The sequence below is a fragment of the Dioscorea cayenensis genome, chromosome 18 (genome assembly GCF_009730915.1).
Source record: "Dioscorea cayenensis subsp. rotundata cultivar TDr96_F1 chromosome 18, TDr96_F1_v2_PseudoChromosome.rev07_lg8_w22 25.fasta, whole genome shotgun sequence".
Taxonomy (NCBI): Eukaryota; Viridiplantae; Streptophyta; class Magnoliopsida; order Dioscoreales; family Dioscoreaceae; genus Dioscorea; species Dioscorea cayenensis.
Genome location: NC_052488.1, coordinates 409374 through 433767, shown reverse-complemented (window position 1 = coordinate 433767; position 24394 = coordinate 409374). Strand labels below are relative to the sequence as shown.

The 24394-nt window shown below is 32.7% G+C and overlaps 1 protein-coding gene and 1 long non-coding RNA gene across 3 annotated transcripts; one reads left to right on the top strand and one right to left on the bottom strand.

Annotated features, from left to right (window-relative positions):
* Positions 1 to 2009: 2009 nt before the first annotated feature.
* On the bottom strand, positions 2010 to 4945 carry LOC120281894. The gene is made up of 4 exons (XM_039288590.1): positions 4794 to 4945; positions 3433 to 3585; positions 2581 to 2756; positions 2010 to 2352 (listed from the first exon to the last, which is right to left on the bottom strand). The coding sequence occupies exons 1-4, from the start codon at positions 4938 to 4940 to the stop codon at positions 2256 to 2258; spliced, it is 573 nt and encodes a 190-aa protein (XP_039144524.1). The 5' UTR covers positions 4941 to 4945; the 3' UTR covers positions 2010 to 2255.
* Positions 4946 to 13611: 8666 nt separating this feature from the next.
* LOC120282379 lies at positions 13612 to 16188 on the top strand. Of its 2 annotated transcripts, XR_005542959.1 has the most exons (3): positions 13612 to 13756; positions 14991 to 15194; positions 15725 to 16188. It is a non-coding gene; the product is annotated as an uncharacterized LOC120282379 (long non-coding RNA). The 2 variants fall into 2 exon arrangements; XR_005542958.1 differs by lacking the exon at positions 15725 to 16188 and having other exon boundaries at positions 14991 to 15578.
* The last annotated feature ends 8206 nt before the right edge of the window (positions 16189 to 24394 follow it).

Here is a 24394-nt window from a genome sequence, read left to right as displayed (position 1 = left end):
TTAGTTGACACAGCAAACCAGACCAAAAATTTATAATTGGTCCATACTGTAATAGATGGGCTAATCCGGCTTATGCCTTCCTCTGACTCTCCTCTACCCACTTTAAAAGAATGTTTTATATTTGAGTTTTTCTCTTTCTCAACTTTTTTTAATGTTTTTTTTTTACTCTGAGTTCTTGTTTGGTGGAGTTGTGCTTGTCATTTATTTATTTATTTATTAATAAAGTGTTATATTTATTTTTTTAAAAAAATATTATGTATAAAGAAGGTGATTTATCAACGTTATAATAAAAAATAAATAAAAATGCTAGCTTTGATCCTTGAGTTAGACTACTTGTTTAATGAGTCTTTTAATTAATTTGAGAGAAAAAAATTTTAGATAAACTGACCATATTTTTTATTTAATAAATATTAATCAAAAGTAAATAACTTAAAAATTTTTTTTTATTTTTCTTCCATTATTTTTTATAAATTCATTAATAAATATTTTTTTAATAAATTAAATTTTATATAAATAAATGAATGAAATAACTTAAAATATTTTGTTGGAAGGATAACCAACTCTGCACATCTCGAGTTTTTTTTTCTCTTATAACAACAAAAACTGGTGAAATGTTATATAGCGCCTTCACCCACGCTCTTCAATCTGTCCACATGTTTTTTAAATGGAGGGAAACGGGTTGAATTATCCCTTTTGTAATTTGGGGTTTTTTTTAATTAATTAATTAAAAAATAACAGTGGAATTAATAATTGAAAATAGATGAAGCTAATAGGGCTGTGCACGGTCCAAAACCGGACCGGTTAAACGGTTTCCTTATTATTTGGACCGGACCGGACCAAATAACAAGGAAACCGGGACCGGTCCAAACCATTTTGGACCGGTTTGGACCATTTTAGACCAGTCCGGTTCGGTCCCGGTTTTTATGAATAAAATTAAATTAATTTACATTACTTATCTATATATCCTCATCTTTGTCCTATTTGATCTCTTCACATGAGAGATTAAAACAATTTTTTAATAAATCCTAAAACGTAAAACCATATTTACAAATTTATAAATAAACCGGTCCGGTCCGGTCCTGTTTGGACCACGGTTCCGAAAACTGGAACCGGGCCGGATCGTTCTGGAACCGGTTCCAAAACCGGACCGGACCGGTTAATGAAGAAACTGGTTGAAACCAGACCGGCGGTTAAAAAAAAACCGGTCCGGTCCGGTTTAAGCCGTTTTTAAGCAGCCCTAGAAGCTAACACGGCAAGATAAAACCAAAATAATCATTTTTTTTTTTACAAAATTTTGATAATTTGCAAAATCAATCGCATGCTAATTGCTTAGATTATGCAACCTTCAAGACTAAAAAACAAGCTTATAAGAAGCTATCTTGCCGATCGATTAAATATTGTCTCAACTAGGCTGGCCCATTAGCATCTATTTCAAAAGATCCTCTGCTGATGATTAAGCCTTCAGTGTTTTCGGTGTTCCTTGATTTGTTGTGCATTGTGAGAACTTCCTTCCATTATTTTGTTGTGTTTTTGTACTTATTTTAGTTTTTTTTTTCTATTTATGGTAGATGTTTTATTTTTTAGTTTGTGACTTTATTTAGTTCTTTATCTCGTGCTAGGTAGTACGATTTTGTTGTTCATGTTTTATCACCTTTTCAATAAATTATGGTTTATTTATTTTTTTCGTCTGACCTTCTCTACAGGTTCCTCCAATCTCGCATTATTTTGTCACTGCTCCGTGGTTTTTTTAATCTTTATTAACCCACAAAAATAATTTTTTTTAAAAAAAATAATTATCTAAATTTAAAATATTAATATTAATTATCTAAAAGAACTAAATAATTTATTTGTAAGTTATATGTTCAAACATAATTTCAACCTTTACACCTCCCTGCACCATTCATTCAGAGGAAGAAAATATCATTCTTGGCAGCATTTAGACCTCAGCATTAATGAGTTAACTTTTCTCAGATTAAAAAAATAAGACATAAAATATCCATGAGAGAATATGAAAAAGCTGAGCAATTTCATCAACGAAGTCACTAAGCTTTGGCAAAGAACAGTTTCAAGATTAACATGTGAAACTGAACATAATCTATACATGTATGAACTGTTCTTGTTCAAACATTTTTTTTTCGATCTCCGACATCATAATTTCACAAAATCATCAAAAATAGCAGAACAAAAAAATTATTTTACTTGAAACCAAAACACGAAGAACAAGTCAAGATCATTTTTTCACTTGTTTTAACAGATCAGCTTCCATGAGTTATAATTGCCTCAAATCTGTCTATAGATGCATGCAACTTTCCATAGTTCATATTAAAGATCGGTTCTCCGGTCCCGACAGCCCTGTCAGCAGCAGATACTTTCACACATTAGTGAAGAAAAGAAACCCTCAAATGTATCCATTCTTTCATAACTGATATTCAAAAAGGTGAAGACAACAATTTGGAAGCTAAAAGCTGAATGATAGTTAGATTAAGACACGTAAATATCATATTTTCAAACCAAACATCTATTGAATTTCCTTCCTTTTTGGTGCATATATGACAGTTAAGTATGAACAACTTAACTTACCCATGAATTTCAGGAAGAATGTACTCCGCCCTGTAAGCGATCCTCAAGTCTAATCCTGGAAATAAACTGACCGATGTCTTGTTTCTAAACTGGGAAATACCATCACCACCCAAACAAGTTGAAATCTTCCATTGCCATCCGGTCAAATTGTGATGGAAATTATGCCCTATGCCGACCTGCAGCATCACAAACATATGTACATCATTTACAAGTAATTTGGTTGTTCATTGTTTAAAGCATACAGTTTGATACATGCACAATAGATATAAATGACATTATAGCATGTAGTTTTTTCCCCCACTTTTGATACTTGCAAATTCATTTTTAACAATAAGTAATACTGAAGATCTTGGTAAATAAATCCCTCACATATATAAGTTTAAAGAGGGAGGGAGAACAATCTTGAAGGAGATGATGATTGTAATAAGAAGTGAAATATCCACTGGCATCTAACTTCTGCCTGTTGGCTTTCATTATGTAGTTTTCTTTAAATTACTTTATCATATCAGAAGGGATAAAAAAAGGTACAACTTTCTTTTGGTTCACTTTGAACTTCCTATCTATTAACTCGATGTTTACAATGCATTTCATGCAAACACGGTATTCCAACTCATATCTAGTTTAAACATACTTGGAAAAATGAGCTTAAAATATGTTCGATTCACTCAAAAATTTCAACATTTCTAATTCTTTAAGTACCTAGCATTATATAACAATTACACGTTGCAATACTCCATGCTAAATGTTAATGAACAACTGAATGCTGAAAGTATCATATCCTTAAATCAATAAAACAATACATGAGAAATCATACCACTCCAAAGTAAGCATTAGGGGAGAGAGAGCTTAGACCTGAAGATTAAGATATTTTGTTATAGGGATCTTCTTGGACAGCAGGCGCACATCCTTTTCTATTGGCTCACATATGAACTTCCATCTCCGATCAGGCGATAGAGGTTTTAAAACCAATTTTGATTGAAAATCATTACTTTGTAAGTTATAAAACTGAAGCAAAAGAATGCAAGAACAGTTAGGCATTGGCATGAGTTAAAGTTAATAGATAGATGAAATAAGCATAGGCTCCAAAATGTTGATTTATATGAATCTTATAAAAGATGCTAATTCAATCAAGAAATGCTTCCCATTTACTAAGAAAGTCAATATATTTGATGCAGTAGAAGATTAGCATATGCCAATACAATATTTTATAAACAGCTTATCCTTTGAGTGACAATCAAACCATCACTCTTGCAAATAATTATACATGGGCAAAGGATACCTTGTTTTTGAACTCGATGGATGAATTTTTTGTGCACTGAACATAATTTCTTTTAAGTTAATAGGAGAAAATTACCATTTCAAAAGAGTTCAATTTAGATACAGTATATTTGATTGTTCCCGATCCAAACAAAGCATCATAATAAAGATCTTTCCAAGATAAAACATTCATCACTTATAATGACCAAATAAGTTAACTATGAATTTAAAATACAGGAAGGAATTGTCATTTTACATCTTCCGCTTTTGGGATTGAAGTGAAAGTACTATTCTTCCCAATCAAGGACTTATCCTAATACAAGCCTATCGACAGCTGTTATAAGCACACATAATGAAATGCACAAATCCAGCATTTTGCAAAATTTGTATTAGTCATATCATCACAAATTCTTTTAATAAAACTTTCCTATTTACGTATCAAAACATCTAAGAAAAATTTCAAACAAAACCAATTGCTTCTTATGATAGTTAAATTGAATTCATATTGGAATTAAGCTAAAATGTGGCTACTTTACTCTCAGACCATTACATTCAGATGAAACAGAACTTGGCTTTCCGATAAAATTGAATGATAATCTCACAGGAACACTACTTGAATTTTAGTTTCCTCACATTGAATTATCCAAATCAAAGTAATGAAATTGAACTAATAAAGCCTTGAATATATAAGCAAGCAAACAACAAGCATGATTCAAACAAGACTAAATTCACAACAATGTGCACGCAAATTAAGCTAAACTCTCTCAAAAACACTTTCTTTTCTCCAAAAGGGCAAAAATCTCAAAAACCAAAACTAAAAATCTCACCAAACTAACTTCTTTCTCATCAATTTCTCAATAGAAACCTAATCAAATCAAATCTAACACAAAAAAACAACACTGAAAAGCTAATCAGGAATTGATGGTAAAAAAAAAAAAGAGAGGGAAAAAGAAGACCTCGAGATTAACGCCAACGCGGAAGCCCTGCAGCTCCTTGCGGAACTTGAGGAAAAGCTCGGTAGGGAAGACGTTGATCTGGTAGAGGTCCTCAATGGAGCCACCGCCGCCATCTTCGTTGCTTGTCTCTCCTTCGGCGGATGCCATTAATGGCGAACTCTGAACGCAGAATCCGAGAAGAGTGACAAGATATCCGCAAAAACGAGGGGTTTTTGCCAAATTTCACGTTATCGGATTCGGGTTTATCTTCAAAACCCGATCCATTAATTCATAATTTCAAAAATAAGTTTTTTTTTAAGATTCGCAATTACTATTAAACCCCTGTAAAAAACATATTTTTGCTTATACCTCTGTCAATTTTTTAAGTAACCAAATTAATCGTAAGGGCATTTTAGTAATTAGACACTTTTATTTTTCGAACAATTTTCTTCATAAATGATAAACTTGATTTGAATATATTTAAATATTTTTTTTCAAATTTAATTATATTTATCTAGCAAATATTTCATGAATAGAGATATAAAAAGATATATCCTAAAATCATTATTTCTGCATAAACTTTATATGAAAAACAAAAACCACATCCCTCGAATTCTTCATAATGACATTTGGGTTGAAGGTGATGAGCAAATAGGGAAATCTTTCAATGAATTTTATCAATCCCTTTTCGGCACCCCTCTATCCAACAGATTCCTTATGGATTGGCAACATTTATTCGTTTATAAGGATCATTTTGACCTCTCGACTTGAAAACCCATTTTTCCATTGAAGAGATAAAACAAGTCGTCTTCGATTTAAATTCGGATAAAAGCTCCCTACCGGATGGATTTCCAATCTTTTTCAAAAACACTGGACCACCATTAAGGACACTTTTGGTTAAACTTTGCGAGGATTTCATGACGGATCCCTCAACTTTGAGCGACTAAAACTGGATACACATAGCTCTCATTGCAAAAACAATAATCCGAAAGTCGGTCTCACGATTTTTCGCCCCCATAAGTTTAATCAACTCCACCGTAAGATTATATCCAAGATTCTTGCATCCCGCCTCAAGCACCTTGATCGATGACTTAGTTGATGAGGCTCAATCTCGGTTTTTATCAAGGGTAGATGCATTGCGAACAATATCATTGGGGCTCAAGAAGTTATTTTTAAGTTACAGAAACAGAAATCCCTTGGATATGTTTTCAAAGTGGATTTTGCCAAAGCTTTTGACTCTCTTGATCTGGGAACTTCCCTACTGGAGTTCTTGCTCGCTAGAGGCTTTGGACCTAGATGGATATCCCGGATCCATACTATTCTCCATGCTGCAAGGCACAATTCATCATCAATGGCACCACACGAGGATATATCGATTCTGCAAAGGGGTCTCCGTCAAGGGTGACCCCTTTCTCCCTTCTTTCGCTCCGGTCACGACACTTTGAGCGCTATGTTCACACACGCCCTTAGATCCAAAGTTATGTGGGAGTTCCACTTGACCATTCGAGATAGCATCTGTCATCTTCAATATGCAGATGACCTTTTAATCTTCTCTCGACGGTGGACATGAAGACCTCCCGAATTATCAAACTAACTCTCTACATTTTTGAAGGGTCTTCAGGTCTAACCATTAATTTTTCGAAAAGTTGCCTTTACTCCACAAATTTTGGATTCCAACCTCATCCTCTTCCCTGCAATTTTAAACTGCTCTGTGAATTGTCTCTCCTCTCGCCCTACTTAGGGGTCCCGTTATACGGAAAAAGACCTAGAAGAGTAGATTGGGCTAAACTCATCCAAATGGTCCGTTCTAGACTCACTCCACGGAGAGCAAACTACTTATCCCTTGGTGGTCGATTAACTCTCATTAATTACGTCTCTCTCATTTGTTCGATCTACCTGGATGTCAGGTGTTCAAACTTCCCCGTCTCGGGTAATCAAAGAAATTGACAAAATTCACAGTGATTTTTTTGTGGGAAAGGACCGACTTAGCGTTCCAAAGGTATCGGGATCGGTTGCTTGGAACGGAATCACTGCACCTAGAAACATGGGAGGCTCGGATTATCAATCTCAAGAATTCAACAAAGCTCTCCTTGGGAAATGGTGGTGGAAACTTCTTTGCAATCCTAATTGTGGTTGGGACAAAATCATTCACACCAACTACCTAATTGAGACCCAAATGGTGTGCTCTCTCACATTCCACCCGAAATAAATCCTTCTTTTTGGGGCAGGGAGTGAACTCCACATTGTACCCACTTTCGATCCCCGCATCACCCTTAATCGGATAATTCCCCTCCTGGTCCCTAGATAAACATGGCAAGTTCACAGTCAAATCATTCTACAAATTCCTTATTGACGGTGGTACTCAATGTCCCCTTCACAAACTTTTCTGGAAATCCCACTGTCCTAGCAAAATCACTCTTTTCTGCTGCCTTGCTGTGGAGGATAAAATTCTCACTTTAAATAACCTCTTCAAGAGAGGTTGCAACTTCAAAAATTCCATCGATCACGTGTCCTATGTCATCAAGCCCTCGGAGAATTCTAAATCATCTTTTTTCTTGAGTGCCCTACTCTAGTCATTTATGGGATCACATATTTTTGAAATCCTTTTTACCACGCCTCATTCAATACAAAACCTTTGGACATCCACGGTTACAATCTCTTGATTCCTCTTCCGTATATATCGGGGATCTCATCTCCCGAACTATTTTTGTGGAACATTTGGCTAGAACGAAATTCCCGCATATTTCAGCTAAAAGCTTTACTGTCTTACATTGTCATCTTTAGATCTCGCTAACAGCTTCTCTCATATTTATCTACTGACTCAGACGATCATCGCAATCCAACATCGATGCTTCCTGAGAAAAATCAGTTACCACTCGACTTTCTTACCGAAAGAGTTTCCCACGGTGACAACTAAACTTTCGACACTGACATTACAGGAGGTAATCCTCCTTTTTCTATCACTGGGACCGGACCTATAGCTCCGAGATGGCGCCTTTCGTCATCGGTCCAAGTGTTTATTTTTCAGATTGTTCTTTCTTTGCTCCTCCTGCTTTAGTAATATTTGCTTTTTCTCACTACGTGAGGGGCTCTTTATCTTCGTTTCCTTCATCTATGTTGTCCTTTAGTTTTTCAATAAATCGGTGGTTTATCCACATTTACCTCAAAAATCACTCTTTTAAGAAATACAGCAAAGAACAAATTCAAAACATGATACAATAAAAAGGAATTAAATGCATCATATTCACCAACATTTCATGACAAACTCCCCAAAAACGAGAGCTCTCTCTTTTTCTTTTTACAAATAAGTACCACCATTTAAAGTTTAAATCATTGATGGGTACAATTGTGGAGCGCATATGTAAGCTCAATGACATCTTGCCTCGCTTTTTCGATTTCGGGAGCTTTCAAAAATAAGATGGTAAAAAAAAAGAGTTCTTTCAAATGAAAGTGAGGATGTCAGCCGTTACTTTGACATGATGATCTTTGTCCAAAGAAATGTCAGGCAGAAGATAAGTATAAAAGCCAAATTGAAGCATAACCCGACAATCATCGCGAATGCCTGCAAAGAAATTCGATGAAAGAAATGGTTATCGAAGCTGAAACAAAACCACGATAATATCGGGAAGATCAAATAACAGTTTTACCTTTCCTTCAGACTTGAAGTTAAACTTCACAGTGAACAATGACAAGCCTTTGTCAACAATGGGAGCTAATGCAAGAGCACTGCATATGACATTAACATTGGTGAGCTACTGCTAATGAGAAAAAAAAAAATCGGTTTTTAGAAACTACAAAGTAACAGTTTACTTAACTATAGAGCGTCGTTGATGATTCCGTGGTCATGTCTAGAGTTGATTTTAAGTCTATTATAATCAATTAAAGATCTTCTTACTACACATCAACACAAACAGATTAATGGTTCAAGTACTAAAATTAGAGAATGAGGACTCATAACATTATAGTCCTCCTAAGATTATAGGGAAAAGGTATTTGAACACATTCGATTAACAATGGATGTAAAGGATTACTGATTGCATAAGTTAATTGCTATGAATTTTGAAGACAAATCACTAAGATGTAATGTGAGCCATCAGCAAGTTCAACTGAATGCATAAAAGAAACAAAAATATAAATCGAAAAGCGTATGAAAGAAGCTAATAACCAGAGGGATGTAAAGCAGAAGAATAAGTCAAAGACTTAAATAACTGATCAAAAGGAAATAAACATGAACCAGTGTTTTGAAAATGGAGTCATAGTTAATTTTGAACTCTTTGTTTGAAAATTATATGTTAGATAGAAGAGGTTGCCAAGTTTTCAGTTTTTAATCCATCATGTTCAAAATTCCTACTAACATTATAAAATTAACAATCATGTATGAGTATAACACAGTTCATGTGCATATTATTGCCAACCACTTCACTGTAATTCATTTCAAAAGCAGAACTTATTATGTAATTATTTAGTTAAAAAACAAATACATTCTGAATGATAAGAGAAACAGGTTTGTCTTGGAAAAGTTTTAAACTTAAAAAATAATCAGGTAAGATTTTAAATTATGATAACATAGCCGTGCATTGTCTGTGTTCAACAAAGAATGCACCAAACAATATCAAATTATGATATTTCAGCAAACGTTTAACTCATCAAACAAAGAGAAATGTTGTCAGATAATATATGGTATTCAGCAGCCCATATGACAACACTCCTGCAACTCCAAATCTCTTCATCCTCTGCATCAAACTGACGAAACACTATATAGAAGGGGGTAGTCCTTATGACAAACCAAAATGATTCAATGATATTCTAACAGACATGATGACCTTGATATTTAGCAATCATTCAAAACTAAAACTAAAAATATCAACACAAACCAAGTTTTCTCGGAATTGGGACTCAATGTGGTTTATAGAACTAAGCATAACTGAAGTTAATAACATTTGCAATTTACAAAGATTACCACCTTCTCAGGACAATAAAATTTTCAATACTTGAAGTTGAGTTGATGTTCAATAATGAAATTTGATGATATAGTAGCCATTGTGACTATAAGCGAGCACATTCTGGAGTATGGTCTTCAAGGAGACTGAAAGCATGTTCTAACTGAGTTTTCTTCTTCCAAAATTTTACTACTTCAAATGCCACCAACTATATTTATGATTCAAATCTTTTAATCAATACCAACTTTTTTTCTGGTTATTTATAAAATAGAACTCTAGACATCAGGAAAACACAACTTATTAGAGAATATTTATGGCATCTTCCATATCTCTCAAATATGTAATTACATATTTGAGAATGTCATTGGCATCTTTCATATCTCCCAAATATGTAAATGATCTTTTAGATTGGAAATTTCTTTATATAGTGGTGGCTATCTTTAGATACTATCTTTATATACTTGTAATTCCATGGAGACTAATATAGGGATCATTTTTTTTGTTCTACCATGGTATTAGAGCCTTTGTAGCCATTGTTTTTTTTTTTTAATCTCCGGCAAGCTTCAACAGCTTACAGTTCTTGATTCAAATCTCCGGCAGCTTCTTCGAAATCATGATAAGCATGGCTTTACTAGACCCAGACAGAAACTGTTTACTCCAAAAGTTAACTCGACATTCAGCTTTGGTGAGGAGATTGTTAAAAATGACAATAGGAACTTCCAATCTTCATGTTTAAGATAGAGCTAATGCTTTTGGCTATTCTCCTATTCAACCAGGAAGGGAAGAGGATTTCAAATTTAACATCATTAGGAACCTGACTAGATAAGTCAGAATAAATGGACAAACATATTTTGCAGTTCCTGGCCACCTTTCTAGAAGCACAGGTGATCACTACTAAATCGTCAACATACATCAGATGATTGGAATTTTTTTCAAGATTCAAGTTGAAACCAGGAATCAAGGAAAGTCTTTGGGCCTGATTAAGCATTGCAGTTAAGTTTTGGGAAACCAGAATAAACAAATAAGAAGAAAGGGGATTTTCTTGCCTAACTCCTCTGGAGGGGTAGATTTATTTATTTATTTATTTATTTTAAGGAAGCCCATTTACTAAAAGAGAATAACTAACAGAGCTGATGTAACATTTGATCCAAGAAATCCACTTAGAGAAAAACCCATAGAAGAAAAAGTGGCAAGAATAGTGTTCCATCAAATAGTATCATATGCCTTCTCAATATCAATCTTGAGCAACATCCTAGGGGGTTCTCCTGTTCCAAAGAGTGAATCACCTCTTGAGAAACACTGATATTGTCCATAGGAGTGTGACTATGAATAAAACCACACTGCTCTATACTAAAAAGCTAAAGAAGCACTTGTCTTAGACGATTAGTAAGAATTTTTGCAACAATTTTATAGCACATAATCAAATTCAATACTATTAGACCTAAAAAGAGCAAAATTTTACTTAAATAATGCTACTAAAAAAATTTACTTAAATTATATTTTGAATTTTTATAAGGGGTAAAATGTGAAAAACAGAAAAATCAGTTATTAAAGATAAGTAAAACTTAGTATAAAAGTGTTTAAAATAAGTTTCATTACTAGTCTATTAAAAAGTTTCTCAATTTAGCGCTTCTCGCCGGAGATCACCGGATTATCGCCGGAAGTGACGGGGTTCTTGCCGGTAAAAAGTGGATGAGCATTGTAGCTCGTTGATCGGTTCCAACTGTGCCTGTTCGGAATCCGATCTCGAGGGCTCGCCGGAGAAGATGATGGACGCTTTTGGAGGAGTCGCTTCCGTTCAGGGTATTCAATCGTGATCGCTTTGATTTTTCTTGAAAAAGATCGATTTTTTGTCTTCTTGATGGAAAAAATATTGCATCTTGATATAATCTTGAATGAGCCTGTTCGTTGATTTGGATTTAGAAGAGAAATTATACTCTTTTTTTATAATTTCTTTGTTGATTTTTGTGAACAATGGTAGGTTTGGTGTGTATTGAATCTTGTTAGGGGTTTTTGAATTGTTTTGTTAGAAATTAGGTTAAAAAATTATAAATAGATCAATTTTTGTAGTCATAATTTTTTTTAAAATCTATCTTGTTCTTTGTCTTTGTACAATAAATAGGAATTAAAACAAGCAAATTGAAAATTAGACAAAATTTTGATTAGGATGGTAAGGCAGAGATCAATTTGGAAACTCTTGGTTAATGAGTTTGTCTTTCAAATGATATTAACTCTATTATATTGATTGTTGATTGGATTGTGATTTGGTATTTGTTGACTGGTGAATGAATATTTGTTTGAAAATAGTTTTTCTTTTTCTTGTATGCATATAATCTTGATTGATTTTTCTGTTTCTTGCACATTAATATTTGAGAGCACTCAGAGCAGATAATTGTTCTTTTAAGTCTTTAGTTTATAGTGAGATTATGAAAACAGAGTGTTAGTTTGTCGTGATCTTTTATATACAATGAACAAATTAATGTCTTGGGATTGATTTGACTTGTGTTCAAATGAGAGGTGCTCTGATTAGGTTCTGAATGAGATGCTCTTTCTAATTAGATAGGTTTTTCTTAGATGATGTGAACTTTACTATTCTGTTAGTTTGTGATAAGTGATTCAGTGAGTCCAAACTATTGGAAGAGTTTCTGTCGCAACAGGGTCTTAAAAAATTTCTTTAAGAAGATATATAGATTATGCTTATTCATGTTTGGTAGTATTCTTCATTGTGAATTTAAAATACAAATTAGAAGTTCAATTCTTTTGATGTTGGAGTTTCTTATTGTAGTATGTGATCTTAAATTCGATGAAAGGCATATTAAAGATAATAATCATATAAATATATTCAATTCCCATATAATTAAAAATAGAGCTTACTATTTTAGCTTAAGTAATATATCTAAGAACAAGTAATTCCTCTTTTATCTTTATTTATTTTCACAAGCATAAACCATTACAAGTTAATATTAATATGAATCACAACAAGGTATTCCAAATAATGTTTTATGTCATAAATATTTATGACATATTTTTCAAATAATATAAAGAATGAAAGCATATCCTCTCAAGCAATACAAAGTCAATTTAATTCCTAAAAAAAACAGAAGCCTAACAACTTATAATCTCCTAAAAACAACAAAACCCCACCGTATTTCATAGTCTCCATTTTAAAATACATGTCATTTAAAGATCTTAATAAAAATTAAAAATAATATTAATTTTTTTAAATTTTAACATATAACAAACCAAATTACTAAATTATCTTTTTTGAAATCGTACCATTTTTTTTTGAGATTATGATACAACCCTCCTTTCGTTTATTTAATTTAAAAATTTTAAAAAAATAAATAAATATTGCCTTTGTATAATAAAGCAGCAATTAGTTTGAAAAGAAATTTTTTTTCCTTAGAAGTATTTTTGGCATTTTATTAAATATTGATAATACAGAGTTTGGATAAAAAATCAAAATTTAAAAAATGAATAAAACAATCATAGTCATAATTTTTTTAGAAAAATTCGTTATGATAATTAAAATTAGGACATAAAAATTTATTGATTCATTCTTTTGAAGTTTATGACAGTTTTCATGGCCTCATTTTAATAAATTGTTATACTAAGTCTAATCAAGTCATATTTAAATTGAAAAAAAATGTTTTATTTAATTAGATATAACAGGAACATAAATTTGAGAATTTAATTTTTTTTAAAATAAAACGATATAAAAATAAGACAAATATTTTTTTTATGAACATACTGATTTTCCTTTTTCTTTTTTTAAATGCAAATTATATTTTGAATTTTTACAAGGGGTAAAAAGTAAAAATAGAAAAATCAGTTATTAAAGATAAGTAAAAATCAGTTTAAAGTTTTAAAATTAGTTTTATTATTAGTCTATAAAAAGTTTCTCAATTTTCCCTTTTCTTGGAGACTAGTGCTTCTCGCCGGAGATCACCGCCGGGATCTCGAGATCTCGCCGGAGGTGGAGAGCCGGATGAAGGGCTAGCCGGAGGAGATGATGGACGCTTTGGAGGAGTCGCTTCCGTTCAGGTATTCAATCGTGATCGCTTTGATTTTCTTGAAAAAGATCGATTTTTTGTCTTCTTGATGGAAAAAAGATTGCATCTTGATATAATCTTGAATGAGCCTGTTCGTTGATTTGGATTTAGAAGAGAAATTATACTTTTTTTTTTCTTTTTATAATTTCTTTGTTGATTTTGTGAACAATGGTAGGTTTGGTGTGTATTGAATCTTGTTAGGGTTTTTGATTTGTTTCGTAATCATAATCTGTTCTGTGTCTTTGTACAATATATAGGAATTAAAAACAAGCAAATTGAAATCTAGATATAATTTTTGATTTGGTTGGTAAGGCAGAGATCAATTCTTGGTTGATGAGGTTGTCTGTCTTTCAAATAATGTTACTATATTATATATATAGATTGTTCATTGGATTATGATTTGGTATCTGTTTATGGATGAATATTTGTTTTGCAAATAGTTTTCTTTTTCTTGTATGCATAATTTTTCCATTTCTTGCACATTAATATTTGAGAGGACTCAGAGCAGATAATTGTTCTTTTAAGTCTTTAGTTGATACTGAGATTATGAAAACAGAGTGTTAGTTTGTTGTGATCTTTTATATACAATGAACAAATTAATGTCTGGGGATTTATTCAAAATATCGTTCTATGAGCTTTTTTCTTTTTCTTTTTTTTTTTTGAATAAAGTGGATAAACCACAATTTATTTAAAAAACAAAAATAAGCAGTACAACTCAAATAAGATAATCGTACAAAAGGAAAGACTAAACTGAAAACCTCACCAGGGGTGAGGGATACAACAAACAACCGAAGAATTACTGAGTTTGAGTTTGTGATATGGAATCAGTGAGTCTTAACTATTCAAAGAATTACTGTCATAATAGGGTGTGTAGATATTTCTTTAAGAAGATATATAGATTATGCATATTCTTATTGGGTGGAATTCTTCATTGTGAATTTTAAAGTACAAATCAAAAGTTGCGGTTTTTTTGATGTTGGAGTTTGTTATTGTAGTATGTGACCTTAAATTTGATGAATCAGTGTGCAGCTACTGATCATGAGGAGAGCCCATTCATTTCCAATGCACAATGACTTGCACGATATTATCGTTGATTTTAACTGATTTTCTGTCAGTCTTTAAGGAATCGAATATTACTAGTCTTTAGAAATTCTCTGCTTGTTAAAATTATGGTGAATGTCCATTCTGCGTGATATTCACTGAAGATTTAATTTGTTTCTCCACAGGCAAGTCATATCTAGGTTCCCTGGCGGCAAGTCAAAGTCGTTCACTTACCTGGCAGATGCAGTGTCCCCGGCTTCATTGGCCCAGAGCCATACGAAGAAAGAGAATGCATGCACACTGCAAGCGCCAGAATATATTCATCTTGGATGAATTTGGTCAGCTGCTCTTTCCCTGTCACCTGACTGGCTCTCTCACGTCTTCTCCTGGTACGGATGCCTCTCTACTGCATCATTCTTTACCGAAAACATTAACATTGTCTACAAAATCTTCCTTGAGGACCAATCTCTCAACTTGTTCTAGCCCAGTCTCTTGGCAGAAAAGTCATATATGATCTCTTGGTGACTACTATCCCTATTTTTTTTATCTCATGGGTTGTGGTGTCCAAAAGTTAGAGATTGAGTTTGTAATTTTGCATAGATGCTGGTTCTTTGATTTCTTTTGTACATGTCGAAACTCTGAGAATCAACTCATGTAAAGCATTCAGATCAGTGTTTCGCATTGTCCTTGTACTGTCGAATGAGATGTATTTCACAGTAAACTCAAACCTGTATGAGCAAATGTGATTAATATGAAGAGATGATTGTTGTCTAGATACTTGGCTTTTCTTTCATTCATTCTGTTGCTGAAAACATAAGCTTCACTTGGATTAATGAATGAATTCGCTGAATTGTTCATAAATTTTTTTATTTATCCATTTTGTTTGCATTTATTATACACATTTCCTTCTCTTTTGCAGCAAGTACGTCGATGTTACCAACTTCGTCCAATGAAGACAAATACATTCATGTGCATTCATTCTCCAGCTTGGCATGGTTCTTGGCTTATGAAGCACCAAGACACTAGATCTGTCTGGTTAGTCCATGACTTTTTTTATTTATATCAATCTTCGATCTTTGAATCAATTGATAGTAGGACACATCTCTAACCATCCGAGAATAAGTAGATTAATGGTTAGTCAATGACTTTGGATTTGCCGTTATGGAACCTTCGATATACCTTGCCTGTGAAGAAACAATTGCCTCGTAGTCACAATTCTTCTTCTTCTTCTTCTTCTTTTTATGAGGAAAAAGAGAGAAATTTACCTTGAATATCATGGAGAATGAAGATTTACTGTAATTTTAATGAGTTAAAAAATTTAATAACACTTAAGTTCTTTAAAAACAGACTGCAAGTCAGTTAATAATAATGACCATTTTGTATATATATGCCTTGATGCTGTTAATGTGGAGATGATCTAAAATGGACTTAAAGTGCCTATAATTAAGCTTATTTATTTTAATTTAATTTCTTAATTTTTGTTGTTTCAATTTGATTTGTATTGTTTCATGGGGGAAGATGACTTATTGATAATTGAATGATATTTTTAACTAACTTGCAAAAGTAATAATATGATTAATCATAATTGTTTGTTTAGGGAAATTTAACATTTCTTTTATATTGATAAATTAAATTAAGTTAATTCTAATTAAATATTACTCACTATTTTTTTTTTTAATTTATGCCAATCTTCAATTCTTGGTGATATACTCTATATATATAAAAGTTAAATAGTAAACCATTGAGTTCTCCATACTCATTGTTATTTGTTATATAAGTTAAATAATGTTATGGTATATCGATAAACATTGGATGGTTTATTTTATTTTGTGTTATATTTACTCCGCTCTTTATTTATATGGAATTAGTTCATCGTAAATAAAAATTTTCACTCGATTTTCTTTTATAATATTAGATATGTTATAAATCATAGTGATTCCATGTTATATATCTTATAATTACTACTCTTCACTTCAGAATTTTTTTTACTTCTACAAAATAAAAATCAAAACCAATGGAAATGAAATAAACTCCCAATTCACCATCAAACCTTTGATATGCACTCCCCTGTGAAGAAATTAAAACATGTAGACTAGACTCACCTAATTTTTAATTAGCCATAGTAATTAATTATTGTGAAGTCACTTTAATTGATTTCTTCATTTTTACTATTTTAATTTGTGATTGAGAAACTGAAGTTTTGAATGGTGCATATGTCAGGTAAATTTTTTAATTGGTTACTAAACTTTGTCTTTATTTTTCACTTTGATCATCTGAAAGCTTCATTGAGTAGTTAATTAAAAAGAACTTGACTTAAATGAATGATGTGGTTTTTACGATGATAAAGAACCTTCAATAGATTTAATAATGTGTCATGGAAGGACTGACTTTAGATTTTTCAGAACCATTATGTAATCAATTGGGGGTTTAACTCCCTTAATTTATTGCTCGAGTGAAATAATTTTAAAGTTGAATAACCCAAAATTTGATGTAAATCGAAGTTCATGATCAAAATGAAAATGAGTCAAGTATAGTGACCCTAATAAAAATTTATAATGTATATGTTAGTGCTACTTTGATTTGCATTGCTTGATTTGTGGAGATTAAGTTCAGGAGATGAATTAATAATCCTTTCTTTAAGGGGAAAGGTTAACATTTTCATATTATTGACAAATTAAATTAAATTAATTCTAATCAAATATACATATTAATTGTTCACTTAAACATCATAATACTGTCAAAATATATGTAGCCTTCTGTATTGTACATTTATAATTGTTTATTTAATTAAGTTAAACAATGTTGTAGTGTATCCATAAACATTAAATATATAGTTTATAAATAGTATGGTTATGTATTATTTATTTTATTTTATTTAATAATTACTCAATTTTTTATTTATATTCAACTAGTTTATCTTAAATAAAAATTTTCAACTGATTGTATTATAATGTAGATCATATTAAATATTAAAGATAATAACCACACAAATTTATTCTTCCCATGTAATTGAAAATATTAAGTTATGAATCTTATAAAAATATATATATATATAGAGAGAGAGAGAGAGAGCGCTTCTATTATAGCTAAAGCAATATATCTAAGAACAAATAATTTCTCTTTTATCTTTACTTATTTTTACATGCATGCATAAATCAATACAAGTTCATATTAAGATGAATCACAACAAGATATTCCAAATATATGGTTTATATCATAAATAATTGATACATATTTTCAAATAACATAAGAATGAAATTAAGCATGAATGTCCTCTCAAGCATCAATCCACAGACGTAGTGAACTTAGGTGAAACCAATGAACTTCCAAACTCTTTAATCTATATATTTATGTGTGTGTGTATATATATTTATCATCATCATCATGAACTTAAAACAAAAATCTCATCCTAATTCCTATAAAAATAACTTATAATATTAAGAATAAGAAAACCCCACCATATTTTCATAAATTCCTCCTCATTCCTCATTCTGTGTATTAATTAAATATTGACAGCACAAAAGTTAGATTAAAAAAATATAAATAAAATAAAACAGTGATTGTATTACATCATCATAATCGATGTATATATTGAGTTTTTATATAATATCCCCAGAAAAATCAGGACAAAAATTTATTGATTCACTCCCATACAATTAATTAATTTATTTATTTTTAAAAATGTGGATAAATCACTATCATTAAAAAAAAAATGAACAGATACAGCAAACCACCATCAAACAGCAAGGGAAAATACAAAAAAGAGCATCATATGACTAGATGTGGTATAACGGCTCAAAAACAGAATGTACAGCAAATAGAGAAAAGAGAGGATCAAAGGCTTTCTCAAAACTAACATCGGAGGAAGACTAGCCCATAATCAAGTGTTGTGCCTCCTCGGTCAACGGATCTCCACTCTCAGTATCGATACATGGCCCCAAAATAGTCTCCATGGAATCATCAAGCTTCCCTTTTGACTCCCATACAATTTATGAGCTCCATAAGATTTATAATAGTTTTCATGTAAATAATGGTGTCATTTTAAAGAGTTAATTATTTAAATGCTTTCCTTTTTCAATAAATTATTATACTAACTCTAATCAAGTTATATTTAATTTGAAAAATGTTTTATTTAATTTTATATATTATTAGAAGGGTACCCGGAGCATAAATTTTAGAGTTTAATTTAAAAAATAAAATAAAATGATATAAAAATGAGACAGAAATCTTTTGTGAACATACTGATTATTTTTGGTTGAAAATAGTTTTTCTTTTTCTTGTATGCATATAATCTTGATTGATTGTTCCATCACTTGTTCATTGATATCTTAGAGCAGATAATTGTTCTTTTAAGTTTTTAGTTGATTTGAGAATAGTTTTTTCTTTTTCTTGTATGCATATAATCTTGATTGATTGTTCCATCACTTGTTCATTGACATTTTAGACCAGATAATTGTAAATGCCTAGTTGATACTGAGATTATGAAAATAGAGCATTAGTTTGTTATGATCTTTCATATACAATTAACAAATTAATGTCAATGGATTGATTCAACTTGTGTTCAAACGAGAGATGCTCGATTAGGCTCTCGAATGAGATGCACTTTTTTTGGTTAAATAGGGTTTTTCGTAGATGATGTGAACTTTATCAATTCTGTGAGTTTGTGATAAGTGATTCAGTGAATCCTAACTCTTAACTATTGGAAGAATATCCGTCAAATAACAAGGGTGTGTAAATATTTCTTTAAGAAGATGTATAGATTATGTTTATTCTTATTAGGCAGAATTCTTCATTGTGAGTTTGAAGTATAAATCAGAAGTTGTGATTTCTTTTCATGTTGGATTTTTTATTGTAAAATGTGATCTTAATTTTGATGAATTAGTAGTGTGCAGTCAATGATGTAGATAAGCTATATTGAGGAGAGCTCATTCATTTCCAATGGACAATGACTTATACAAATTTGTCATTGATTTCAACTGATTTGCTGTCAGTCTTTAAGGAATAGAATGTTACTTGAGAATTCTCAGCTTGTTAAAATTGTGGTGAATGTCTATTCTGCATGATATTCACTGAAGATCTAATTGTGGCTACTATGCTACAGTAACACTTAGCTCTCAAAAGGTATCAGGGTTATTTGTTATACTTGCCATTACCTGCTTATTGTAATTCTGCATATGAAAAAAAACCAACAATTACTAATACATTTTTGGCAATTGTTTCTCCACAGGCAAGTCATATCCAGGTTCCATGACGGCAAATCGAAGTCATTCACATACCTGGCAGGTGCAGCGTCTCGGGCTTCATTGTCCCAAGGCAATACTAAGCTTCAGAATCCATGCTCATTCATGTGCAAGAACATATTAGGCTTCCCTGACCTGTTGGATGAACTCGGAAATAGCAACTTGTTGCAAAACATGGGCAGAGGTACACCTAAGAAGCCAATTAATTCTAGTCACAGCATTCCATATGTCAACAACTACACTTATAGTAGTTCCGGGAGCAACAACAGCAACAGTGAAGACGAGCATGAGCCATGTTAGCTGCTTATTCCCTGTCACTCCACTGGCTCAGTCGTCGCTTCTCCTGGTACTGATACCTTTCCATTGAGTCCTCCTTTACCAAAAACATTTACATTGTCTACAAAATCTTTCTCAAAGGACCAATCTCAAAGCTGAGTTCTAGCCCGCCTCCCCAGCGTAAAAGTCATTCATGATCTCTTGGTTACTACTATCCCTAATCTTTTATCTCATGGGTTGTGGTGGCCAAAAGCTTGAGATAGAGTTTATAATTCTCCATAGATGCTTGTTCTTTGATTTCTTTTGGATATGCCGGAACTCTGAGAAACTCATATAAAGCATACAGATCAGTGTTTAGCATTGTCCTTGTTGTAGTACCCTGTCCTGATTTTTGACCTCATGCCTTTTTAGATTCTTGTGCATGCATTAGGGGTAAAATGATTATTTTGCACTAGTGCCATCCTTGCATGATTGCACTGTAAGTTATGTATGAAAACCAGCCGAAAACCAGAGGCAAAACGGTCTTTTGGACTCTTTTCTTGCTATTTCCTATTATTAAAGCCATTTTGGTCATTTTTCCTTTTAAAAAAAATAAATTGAATGAGGATGAGAGAAGCAACGTGGCCTTCTCTATTTCTCATTTTCTTCTCTTCTTTGTTTTCATTCCTTCTTCTTCATTCACTGAACACCCTTCTTTTAATAAAAATTTTGTCGATGAGCTTTCTCGGCAAATCAACGCTCCTACTCTCTTCCTCTCATTCTCTTGAGCTTGGTAAGGCTTCGATCCAAGGTTTTTTCTTTATATTTTTCTCGTATTTCATCATTTTTGAAATCTTTGAAACCCTAAAAATAAACTTTGGTTTGAGTTATTTTTAGGGTTAAATCGAAGCCCTAGATCTTGTGATTCGTTTGTATGTATGTTTGTAAAGAAATTTCGTGATTTAGTGTTGTAAATCAGTGAGAAACCATCATTTTATGGCCAATTTTACTGTAGCACCAAAATTTTTTGATATTTGATTGTGTTTCTTTGGTCCAAATTGAAGCCCAGGACTTTAGGAATTCATTGGTAACCTAATCAAGTTTTTAGTCAACCCTAGGATCTATTTAGGGTTGTTTGATAGAAGTCAAACTTTTGTTTCTTGTTTGGCTTTTATATTAATATTTGTTGTGTTTTATTGTGCTTTGGCAAGGAGGTGAAGTGTTGGCTCGAGGCAAGGAACGAGTAGAGGATTAGAGATTGGAAAAGTGGTATCATCAAAGTTGTGAGTGGGATTAGTTATGCATAATTCTACTAAGAGAATACCTATAATTATTCTATATTGCGAAGTAAAGTTTTATTTTCTTCTATGCTTAAATCGAGGTTTTGATTGATTTAAAATGAGCTTATTTAGTGATGTTTCATACTTGAAAGCATTATTGTTCAAAGGATTTTCAGATTATTACGTGATTCACAAATTGTGTGTTGATTTATGTTATAATCTCTGGATATGCTTGTGTTTATCATTTTCGTGGGAAAATGACAGATATTTTGGATATTGATTTTTGTCCTGGTTATGGACTCCTTATTGCGAGATGCATGTTTGTATTACTTGGTAGGTGACATCCTACTGTAGTAGGCGGTTTTCACGGCCAGTCTGTTGAGGTGGCGTGCAAGACCGGCAAACTAATTGGTCCTGTTCAGGTGGGAGTGTAGAGCCCTGACTGGATCTTCATCGGGAAGCCGGGGTCACCACACGGTGGACCGATGGGTTAACGTTAAGGACATGAGTTTCTTGACGGTTCTAAACCTAGCCGCGGCCACGGTAAAAGTTTAGAGAGGTTTCAAGACCATGTTACGCTCCTTTTGTAGTATTATATTAAATTGGTGGTTTTTAGGTTGAGTATCTGCTTTATGGATTTTGAGACTCAGTATTATATAGTTGTTATATATATATATATATATAAGTGGGAACTGATATGATCCATTTGCATTATTATAAAAAGTTTGGTTTGATGTTTAATTTGTTTTGTAGTACAAACCCCTATATTTTGGTCTTTTCGTGGATTTGTTGTTGCAACCCTAGTTGAGGTCGAAAAGGCTTGCTTTGACATTATCTCGTTGTTATATTGTATTGATGATTTCTATTATGTGTACCTATATTCTAAACTGTTGGTATTATTAGTAAAGCATTATTTTGGAGAGTTATACCATGTATTTTGGTATATTCTTGTATTATTGTGGTAACTCACTCACTGATTAACTTTTAGTTAGCTCACCCTCTTTTCTCTCCCTGTGCTTTTGTAGGTAATAGTGCGGTATTAAAGCGAGTGTCTTTGAGCATCCATCGTCTATTTTTCATTCGAGTACTCTCGTACATGTATGTGATCTTTGAGCATGTATATGTTGTAATTGAGCATGGATCCATTAGTGTGTTTGAAACTCTAAAGGCATGGTTTGTATGTTTGTCTAACATCTTGGAAACTCCGTTGTACTTATGATCAGCAGCTTCTCGAACTCGTTACTCAGGTCTTGTGGTTGATGATTCCTTGCATGTACCTTTTAACTTCTCCTATTTTATACTTGTTGTTTGAGGTTGTTGCTTCCCGATGTTTTGTCAGCCTTACGGCGACTCCAGGGTTAAGTGGCGGAGTGTCCCTCTTCGGGATCGTCGCTGCAGTTGTCGCATCCCGGGGGCCCGTGGGTCGAGGCGTGATATTTGTAATGTCAAATGTGATGTTCCCACATATTTCACAGTCAACTCAAACCTGTGTAAGCAAATGTGATTGATAAAAAGAGTTGATTGTTGTCTGAATTCTTGATTGTTGTTGCCTTTTCTTTCATTCATTGTGTTGCTGAAAGAGTAAGCTTCTCTTGGATTAATGAATGATTTTACAGAATTGTTCATCAATGTAAACAAGTAATTAAATAAAACTATTCTGATTAAGTATGAGTAGCAGGGACATATCATATATCAATCACCTTCAATTTCTCAATCGGAAATTGAAACAATAAAATAATAATTAAGCTTAATTAGGTACCGCAACATATCATATATCGATCATCTCCATGGTGACCATATCAGTCTTGAAAAACATGGCAAGCACCACGTCATCAGTGCCGGATGAGGAGACAGTTTGGGGCAGATACAGTGCCGGCGATAAAGCAAAGGCGAGCTCTCCGATGAGTAATGCCAAAAGTGCACTAGTTAAACCTTAATTAGGGAACACCAACTATTGGAGAGAAAACATGATTGCAAAGTCTAAAAAAAAATATTAGACCAAGTCAAATCAAAATACAAAATTGTAACTACCTTATCTATGTAACTACCTCATTAAAGTTCTATAAATACCTCAATACAGCATGAGAAAGTATGCTCTTCATTTTCATCTTTGTGCCTACTTTCTTTATGGTATCAGAGCTATTGCTTAACAGCTTCGATTCACAATGTCCTCCATCTCTATATCCACACCTATTCCTTCCACACAATCATTAAATTCTGCCTTGATATCAATCAATGGTGCATCCCAATTATCGATTAAATTTAATCATGAAAACTATCCATCTTGGAGAGCACAATTTCATTCCTTGCTTCTTGGTTATAATATTCTTGGCTTTATTGATGGCACAACCTTTGTTCCTCCTCAAACCATCCCTTCTCTCACTTCTACTTCTACTATACCTACATTAATTCCTAATCCTGATTATACAATTTGGGTTCAACAAGATCAACTATTGCTTCATGGAATTATTGCTTCCACTACAGAGACCATTGCCCCTTTCATTGCCTCTTGCAAAACTTCTAATGAGGCTTGGCAAAGACTCTCTCGCATGTTTGCCAACAAATCTTGCTCCCATATGATGTCTTTACGTGAGAAACTCATGTTACCACAATGAACAAAGTCAGTCTCTGAATACTTTCAAATACTTCGATGTGTTGCTGATGATTTGGCTCTAATTAATTCTCCAATTTCTGAGGATGATCTAGTTATCCATGCCTTGAATGGCATTGCTCCTGAGTTCAGAGAGATAGCTGCTAGTATTCGTGCTCGAGACTCCAATTTCCTTTGAAGAACTAATGGAAAAAATGGTTGAT

Coding starts and splice junctions, on each gene's coding strand:
- LOC120281894 (XM_039288590.1), bottom strand. CDS start 4,940: ATGGCATCCGCCGAAGGAGAGACAAGCAACGAAGATGGCGGCGGTGGC. Junction 3,586..4,793: donor GCGTTGGCGTTAATCTCGAG/GTCTTCTTTTTC, acceptor CTTTTGCTTCAG/TTTTATAACTTACAAAGTAA. Junction 2,353..2,580: donor ATTCTTCCTGAAATTCATGG/GTAAGTTAAGTT, acceptor TGCTGCTGACAG/GGCTGTCGGGACCGGAGAAC.